The sequence below is a fragment of the Mauremys mutica genome, chromosome 8 (assembly GCF_020497125.1).
Source record: "Mauremys mutica isolate MM-2020 ecotype Southern chromosome 8, ASM2049712v1, whole genome shotgun sequence".
Classification (NCBI taxonomy): Eukaryota; Metazoa; Chordata; order Testudines; family Geoemydidae; genus Mauremys; species Mauremys mutica.
Window position 1 is genome coordinate 66,312,770 of NC_059079.1, and position 9,187 is coordinate 66,321,956.

Sequence of the window (9,187 nt, forward strand, 5' to 3'; positions counted from 1 at the left end):
CTCCTGCCCTGAGGAAGGTCACCTCCTGCCCAAAGAGATCTTCACATTTCTTGTATTTCCTTTCTGCCATTCAGGTTTTTCAGCCAGCACCCAACCATCAACGACGACCTGCCAAACTGCATCATCTCGGGCAAGGTGCTGGTAAAACCAAACATCAGGGCGTTCACCAAAACCAGCGCCATCTTTGAAGATGGCACCAGAGAGGAGGACATTGATGTGGTTGTCTTCGCTATGGGATACAGCTTCTCTTTCCCCTTCCTTGGGGATTGTGCCAAAGTGATCAAAAACCAGGTCTCCCTGTATAAATTTGTCTTCCCTCCTCAGCTGGAGAAGCCAACTCTGGCTTTCATTGGCCTCATCCAGCCACTGGGGGCCATCATGCCCATTGCCGAACTCCAGGGTCGCTGGGCGACACGTGTGTTCAAGGGTACGTGAACCAAAATGCAGGAAATAGTCTAGTGCCTGCTGGGCAGTGAAAGCGCAGACATTTCCAAGGAAATCCGAAAGCCAGTGCTGTTCAGGTGGACAACCTGCCATCTTGCAACATTTCCGCTGCTCTCTGTCTTTCATCTGCTGTCTTCCTACTGAAAGGTGACCTGGTTATGTTCTTTGCTTCTTTGTAACGCATAGAGGCCTGTTTTTTTTATTTTGGAAGCTTTCTGTGAAAACTGTCACTTCCCCCAAAAAGATCATTTCCAGCTCTGCTCTCTGTGTACTCCTGCACCCTCCCTCTTTGTTGGTGCTGGAGTCTGGCTAGCTTTCTCTTACCCTTTGGCTGCAGATCACAACTTCCATCCTGTCGTGTTTCTCAGCAAGAAACTGTCTGAGAGGGAAAGCCATTGGTCCATCAGTAAAAAAAAATGTTACGCCATTGTGTATGCCCTGGAAAAGCTACGCCCATATGTTTGGGGACGGCGGTTCCAGCTACAAACTGACCATGCTGTGCTAAAGTGGCTTCATACTAACAAGGGAAACAACAAGAAACTTCTCCGATGGAGTTTAGCTCTCCAAGATTTTGATTTTAAAATTCACCACATTTCAGGAGCTTCCAACAAGGTTGCTGATGCACTCTCTCGTTAAAGTTTCCCAGAATCAAATGGTTAACAACTGTTCTTCAATTGTGAAAAATCTCGTTGGTTACATACTTAGTAGTATCTGTCATAGTGCATGTGTTTTTTTAATATGTTTACTTTAAAGTTCTATAAGGAAATCACCGCCAGTGTGGGTTCCCCACTGTCTGCGATTTGGGGGGCGTGTCATAAACAGTTAGTTAAGGGTTAAGGTCTCTTTTACCTGCAAAGGGTTAAAAAGCAGTACCTGAGGAACACCTGACCAGAGGACCAATCAGGGACAAGATAATTTCAAATCTCTGTGGAGGGAAGTTTTTTTTCTGTGTTCTTTGTTTTGAGTTGAGTCTCTCTTGGGAGTTAAGGGAGTCCAGACATCTTAATCAAGTCCTCCCAGGTTTCTGCAATACTTTTCATCTATTCAGTCTAGTAAGTATTAGAAAGGCGTACTAGTATTATAAGTTTATTTCTACATTTGCAATTGTGTGTTTTGCTGAAAGAATCTCTTTATTTCTATTGCTGTTACTTTGCTTTTACTGAGAAAGAAAGGGGGAGGGGGAATTCTCTCCAGGTTTATAGGTTAGACTCTGTGTATTGTTCCATCCTGGTATCACAGAGCTAGTGTACTTTCTTTTTGTTCTTTTAATAAATTCTTTTCTTTTCTTTGGACTTGGTTAATTCCTTCTCTTGTGAAAATTCAGGGGAATGGGAGGGGGAAAGAGTGAGTTCCTCCTGGATTTAATTCACGAAGTTAAATCGGTGTGTATCTCTCCGGAGTAGGCTAGAAGAGAGAGGGAGGGGGGAAGTGGGCTGCTTCCCTTTGTGTTGAGATTCAGGGAGATTAAATCTGGGTTCCCCAGGGGAAGCTTGGGGGACAGACAGTGTGTTATCCACTTTAAACGTAACTGGTGGCAGCGAAAACCAGATCTAAACTAGAATTTTAGTTTAGAGGAGTCCATGCAGGTCCCCATCTTGGAATCCAACAGCTCCAAGTGGGGGAGAAAACCTATGACACACCCACTCCCAGCCTTTCGAATTCCAGCGCCCCCCCTGAATGTTCAGCCTTCCTGGGGGCAGGAGGTGTTGCTGAGAGTTCAAGAGCTGTTACTCTCTAGGGTTTATTTGGGGGCAGAGGAAGAGAGAGGAGGCACAAACAATGCTCTTTTCCTTTTCTTTGTTCCTCTTATTGCCCAGGAGCTGTTGCCTCTGTGTCTGCGAGCACCTCATGGATCTCCCTTCTGACTTTTGGGTTTCTCTTTCCTAGGGCTGAACGGATTGCCTTCAGCAAGCAACATGATGGCCGATATTGCACAGAAGAGAGAGGAAATGGCAAAACGGTAGGCACTATTATGTGAATCAGTAACCACTGGGCATGCTGGGAAGGCAGCAGGGCAATAGCTCCCCCCCCCCACTTCTGCCTATTTCCCTGCTTCACTTTTTGCCTCCCTTTATCCCCATGGGGACCTTTAGCCAACAAACTTTGCATTTCATGCACGCATCCTCTAGGTCTCCCAGGGAAGTGTGTGTTAATACAAAGCGTGTAAGAAGCAGGGTCCTACTGAACCCCAAACAAGGGGAAATGATCCGTGTGAGTAGGTTTATCCATCTGCCCCATATATTCTTCCCTTTTTCTTGTTACAGAATTCTATCCCTCACATTCTGCCTTGCTGCCACCACCTATTCCTCTCTCTCTCCCTCCTGCATCCCACATTCCCCTGTCTCCCTATAGCTTTCCTGTCTATTTGCTGCCCTTTCAGCACAGAGGCAGCTGCCTTCACTGGGAGTGGGATTAGACATGCTGAACCTCTTTACTGGGAGCAGCCTGTACCACTTGAGAAATCTGGAAGGGGAACAATGGCTGTAGAGGAGTCAAACTCACCCCTGCAGCACCTCCTGCTGGTGACTTCTGGGAATTAGCTCAGTTTCCAGCCTGGAGCGCCCTCTGCAGGCCAGTGATCCGCCTGTCCTCATGTTCCTCCCAGGACCCCAGTGCCTCTTTCAACTGGGTCTCCCCCTCCCAGGGGAACCCCCACCCCACTATCCCCACTTTGCCTCAGTATTGGCTACTGCCCAGTCTCCATCTAGCCCCCGTTCACTGGGGCAGACTGCAGTATCAGCCACTCATCATAGGCAAAGGTGTTTGGACCTGCTGCCTTTGCCTGCCCCTGGGTTGCCCCCTGCAACCCCCAGTACCTCTTGGCCTAATGCTAGGTGGCAGCCTGGGGCTTTCCAGGCAGGATCTCCCCCAGGTCCTCTGCCTTTCCCTAGCCCTGCTCCACTCAAGGTACCTTGTCTAGCTCCCTACAGCCAGGCCCTTTTCCCTCTACAGCCAAAGAGAGACTGACTGGACTCCTGGTTCACTGCCTCTTATAGGGGCCAGCTGGGCCTGACTGGGACCTGGCCACAGCTGGGCCTGCTTTCTCCCAATCAGCCCAGGCTTCTTGCCCCAACTACAGCCCTCTCCTGGGCTGTTTTAAGCCCCGAAGGGCAGGAGCAGGGGACCACCCTGCTACAGTGGCCATCTTGACTGAGGGCATTCTTTGGCTTCAGTCACACTGAAAATAATGGGAGAAGGCAGATATATTGAATAATAGCAAAAATTGCTCACATCAAACTCTCAATCATGAGGTCATAAAAAGCTTTAAACCCCAAATCCTAAGAATATCACACAACTCATGCTAAATTTACAAGTATTGACAACTCTGGATGGCTGGGTGTTAATTTCCAGCCCTTTTACTTCGCTGTTAAGCACTCCTCAGTATTGTGTAGCAACTTAACTTTCAGGAGTGTTGGCCTTTCAATTCTACTTAAATACAGAGGGTTGAATAATTTGGGGAAGCTCTAGATAAAGATTTTAAGTAGAAGACAGAGTAAGGTCTGAGGCCAAAGTTGCTTTAGAGAATGTATCCAGCTCTTCTAAGGAGAATGAAGTGAAACTCATCCCCATCCCACACACAAGATCAACGTGCCACTTGTGTCCCAGTTATGGCCCAAGGGAAGTCTGTGCAGGGGTGAATTTCTCACAGTCAGTAAACAGAAAGCAGCTCTAATCTTTGTAATGAGTGGGAGTAATCCAGCCTCCAAAGGTGCAAGAGTACATCAGCATCTCCTTCTCCTCACATTTCAGAGAGGGATAGAAGCTCCTTATCCCTCAGGAATGTCATTTCCTGGTCAGTGCAGTCTCCATTTGACCACACTCCAGAGACACCTGCACTTCTTTCTCGTTTCAGGTATGTGAAAAGCCAGCGCTATACCATCCAGGTGGATTACATCCCATACATGGATGAAGTGGCCTGCCAGGCAGGGGTCAAGCCCAAACTCCTGTCTCTCTTCCTCATGGATCCAAAGCTCGCCGTGGAGGTTTTCTCTGGCCCCTGCACGCCGTACCAGTACCGCCTGAGAGGGCCAGGGAAATGGGATGGAGCCAGGAAAGCCATCCTGACCCAGAGAGAACGGATCATTAAACCTCTGAAAACTAGAGTCCTAGATGATTATACAGGTGCCTTGGTGCCTTACTACCTTCAGATTTTTCTCATTGTTGCTTTAATTGCTGTAACTTTTGCTTATTTTCCTTGGTCCTTTTTCCCCCTCTGACAAGTGTCATTTTTCAAGCTGAGAGTCCAATTCATGGTTTCCCTTCTTTCCTTTGCATTCATATGGGCTGACTGGACTATGGTGAGCACCTCTGTTGTCAGCTATCTCAACAAGGCAAGAGCCTGTCTTCTATGTAGAGTAAACTTGCTCTAATGCAGATGCAAAATCTGCAGTAAGGGTGCACAAGGCCTGTTAAGTCCCATTCAAGCCCTGTTTTTGAACCTCACAACAAGTGATATAATAAGAGAAATCCCCAACCATTTCCAGAGTCTCCACTGGCCTGGTTCAGGCAGTGTGACTGGAGATTGAGAGGCAGTCTGGCATCAATGCTGGCAGCTTCATAGTTAGCTGGTTGGTGTCCCTGGTGAATCGAGCCATTGCCATTGCTGATCCCCAGCCTCAAGTGCAGAAGGGACTTGTGGGCTCTGTTGTCTTCTAACTCTTATGCTTGCCGCAGCTTCTGGGTGCTTAAGTGTCCTGGATCAGAGCAGGGCTCCAAGTCAATTTCAAACCTCCGACTGAGAGAGCCAGAAAATGGCTTCCTCTCCATGTAGCTGAGAAAAACAACTCCCCCTCAGGTGCTCTCTTGGGTCCCATGGTCCCTCCACCGAGCAACCCAGGGCCCAGTCTGTCCGTCACTGTTGTGTGTGCACTCTCCAGCAGGCAGGCAGGCTCAGTCGCTATGCTGTGCTTCTCCCTAGGGGAGGTGCATCTACAGTCCCACGCTAGCAGGGGCTACAAGTCACTTTAGGGTGGAATTAGGGACAAGGGTGTCATGGAAGGCAGCAGCCCTCGGGCCCTGGGGGAGCAGGGGAAGCTCTTGGAGCCTGGCCTGAGTTAGGGCTGGGTAAGGACTCGGCGCCTCTCACACTGAAGAGATGGAGCCCTGAGTAGAGGGAAGGGTCTGAGCTCTATAGACCACAGAATCCCTGTCTAGGAAGGACTTTGGCTCAGAGTAGGTTTGTCTCAGCAGCACACAGCGATTCAAGGAAAGCTAAAGCAAAAGTCTCACTGCTATTGTTATCTGGATCTGTTAATTGTGTTTAATTTGGTTGGTCTGCTTTTCTGAATGCACTCCCATTACTTCAGCCTGACCAAGAAAACCTCTCTGTTAATGTGTGATCCTTGCATGTGTCCTTCCCAGGGAACCCCATAAAGTGTCGGTCTCTAATAGTTGGTGTGCCTACAATGCTTGTCATGTGGTGCTCACAGCTACCAACCATATACTTTGTGTGTGATGGCTCATGCCCACCCTCGTTCACGACTATCTGTGACAAAGGAGGGATGATAAGAGTCTGAGATTTTTTGAGGAAACAAAGTGGCTCATCGACATCATAAAACATGCTTAGTCTACTAAGGACCATTGCCAGCCAGAGTGATCTCAGTAGATGGTGTCATACCAGGTGTTGTGAGGTTCCCAGCTCAGGCACAATCCTGTCAATTGCTGGGGCTGCCCCAGGGGCGGCATCAGTTAGAGGCAGGGCATGCATCCCTTGGCACAGCAATGGAGAGCAAGGGAAGCTTTTGTCCATCCTGGCAGCATGATACATGCAATGCTGCTTTTGAATATAATGAAAAGACAGATCTTTGTAAGATTGTGCCATTTCCCACAAAGTCAAACCACTTTATGCTCAGGCTGAGGCTCAAATAAGAACACCCGTGTTTTTTGACCTTTTTGATAAATGATCTTCACAAAGACACCTTGAAACCCACTCAGAAGCGCAAGCCTTTGAAGTTCTCGGTTTCATTCCTCTTCAACTATCTTGCCCCAGATTGATACAAAGTACAAGTGTGGGAATTGTGGGAATATTCTTATGAACAATAGGTGTGACTCAACTTACCCAATCATTTTGCATTGCTTCCCCCTGAGTATGAAGGGGTTAATTTCTCCCTGGGGACAAGGGAGTGAGTTGGTTGTAGATCACATAAGCCTGCCTAGAACTGATTGGAATCAACACAGGTGAATGGAGGTCCCTGGAGAGTCAACAGAAGCCCCAACAACTGAACATTAACTTTCAATGGCTGGCTGCCAAGGAAGCTGAACATATGACCACAGCACAGCTGCTTCTGGAGCCACAAGGGCCAGGTATTAACTTAAGACACACTCTATTTGCTGCTGCCCAGGACAGACACACATGACACAGAGAGGCTGAAAGGAGGCCCTGGAACAGTAGGGCAATTGCTTTGGCCAATACATACTTGGACTTAAACTTTGCTTTACCATTCTAATGTGGACTCTTCATTGATGTTCTCCAGTTGACTAATAAATGCTTTCTTGGTTTTGGTAAAAGGCGGCCCTGCAGATACTTACTAGCTATATTGTTGCCTGAAGGTGTAACATCTCTAACAAGTGTCTGAACTCTTTTGGACTCACTAGAGAGCCAGAGTGAGAAACAAGAATGCTGTAGCCTAAAGTCTCAGGCTGGGATTGTCCTTGTAAAAAGCTGTGGCTAGGGCCTAGTGAATAATAGGGATACTCCCATAGAGACTGTATAACAGCTGAGACATCGAATCCCCTGTAAACCCATGACTATAAACTAGGCCAGGCCTCAAGGGTGAGGTGACATCCCTGTCAGAGACCTGATTAAAAAAAAATCTGCCAGGAAGGGTCTTAAGCCAGGTCTACAGTAAAAAGTATACATCGGCATAGCTATATCTCTTAGGGTGTGAAAAATCCACCCCCCTGAGCAATGCAGCTATGCTGCTCTAAACCCTGATGTAGACACCACCTGTCAGGGAGATGGACTAACTACAGTGATGGACGAACCACTCCCAGTGCTGTGGTGAGTGGCTACACTGAAGTGCTATAGCAGCACAGCTATAACTATGCCACTGTAGCGGTTAAGTGTAGACAGCCTGAGTCAGAAAAGAATTCAGGACCATGTGATAGAAAGTGTGTGTGCATGTCTGAGTGGGGAGTGCATGTCTGTAAGATGCCATGTTGAACCAGCTATTGTTGATGTTCCAGCTCTGTATCTCCTTTTCCTCAGAATTGGATGGCTAGTTAATCAGCTTTGTCAGTGCCCATAGGCGCCAACTTTCTCCAGCACTGGTGGGTGCCCGCGCTGCCCCCCACCCCTTTCCCTGCACCGACTCCACCCTTTCCCCACCCCCATTGTCCCTGCCCTAACTCCACCCCCTCCCTGCCCCTATTGGATCCCTTCACCAAATCCCCACCCTGGCCCCGCCTCTTCTCCCAGTGTGCCACGTTCCCCCTCCCTCCCTGCCCTGCAAATCAGCTGTTTCATGGTACAATCTTGGGGAGGGAGGAGGGAGAAGCAGGACGTGGTGATGCACTTGTGGAGGAGGTGGAGGTAAGCTGGAGCAGGTGGGGCAGGGAGCTGTTGGGTGCTGAGCACCCACCAATTTTTTTCCATGGGTGCTCCAGCCCTGGAGCACCCACGGAGTCAGTGCCTATGTCAGTGCCCATCTGTGGTAAGCGCTATCTGGCAGGCAGAGGCTTGATCCAGATCCAAGAGTTTAATGTGGGTAGGCCATGGGGAAACAACAAGAGGAGATGCCAGAATGAGTGACCTTCCCTATATTGTTACACAGGTTCATGCTTTGAGGGTCTTACTGGATCCTCAGCTCCATCTAGATACACACATAGCAGCAGTGGCCAAGAGCACTCTTCTATCTGTGACTGTCCTGGAGGTTGAGACCATAAGTCTTATATGCAAACCTTGCCACACACTTCTTCCTCCAGAACTGGTTACTGCCATGAACTTTTCTTGGGGATTGCACTTGAAGACCACTCATACTTCACCTCTTCCAGAAGGGTCCATTTAGTGGAACTTCTCACAGGCCGCAGATTATGGTTGATTTCCAAGTGCACATCAAGGTGTGCACATCAAGCTCAAAACAGAGCTCCTCTTTGGGCGGCTGGCTGCCTTGGCGTGTGAGTCTGAGGACCTGGGGCTGATGGGGTGCCGATCTCAGGCAGGTTTCCCCTGTGTTAGAACACATGGCTCCCTGCTGGGGGTGGCAGAGGGTGACACTGTTGACCTACAGGGCACACTACCAAACCTATTTTCTCACGCTCTTCCCAGTGGGGGCCGGGGGTGGAAGAGAGAGGAAGTCTCAGCCGAGGGGACGATGCCCCGAAGTGCTCAGTGGTGCTGGGGACTGTGAGCTGTAGCAGCGCACAGCGTCTAGGGCCCAGAGGGATGACGGCCACCATCTAGTCTGATGAGAGCGTCCCCAAGGCAATGGCTCACACCAATCGGCCAGAGAAACACTGTACTGAGAGCCGGGCGGGTGATTCCAGGGCAGCGCTGAGGGAGCGGGTCAGTGCGGGTGTGGACAGGGGCTCTGTCCCCTCACACCTGGCCCGCAGCGCCCTGACCTCAATGCTGAGACTCTTCCCTTAACCGCAATGGCCGCCATTGCCCGTTAGTCACCTCACCCATTATTTTCAATAGGGGTGAAGCCAAGTTGCCCTCGGTTAAGATGGCCGCCCTTTCCCGCGAGCGCCTCCAAAGTACAGGGCGGCCACCCCGGCCCTAGTAAAGATGGCTGCCATCTGC

General features: G+C 49.4%; 1 protein-coding gene across 4 annotated transcripts in view; it reads left to right on the forward strand.

Moving 5' to 3' along the window:
* The window catches only part of LOC123376668 (flavin-containing monooxygenase 5-like), a 37,478-nt gene extending 30,409 nt beyond the window's left edge, over positions 1 to 7,069 (forward strand). For 2 of the 4 annotated variants that reach the window (XM_045028867.1, XM_045028866.1), the window contains 3 exons: positions 75 to 427; positions 2,332 to 2,404; positions 4,298 to 7,069. In XM_045028867.1, the coding sequence (XP_044884802.1) occupies positions 75 to 427; positions 2,332 to 2,404; positions 4,298 to 4,661 (790 nt within the window). In that variant the 3' untranslated portion in view covers positions 4,662 to 7,069. The remainder of the gene's footprint in view (positions 1 to 74; positions 428 to 2,331; positions 2,405 to 4,297) is intronic. The other 2 variants (XM_045028869.1, XM_045028868.1) reach the window with 2 other exon arrangements.
* The last annotated feature ends 2,118 nt before the right edge of the window (positions 7,070 to 9,187 follow it).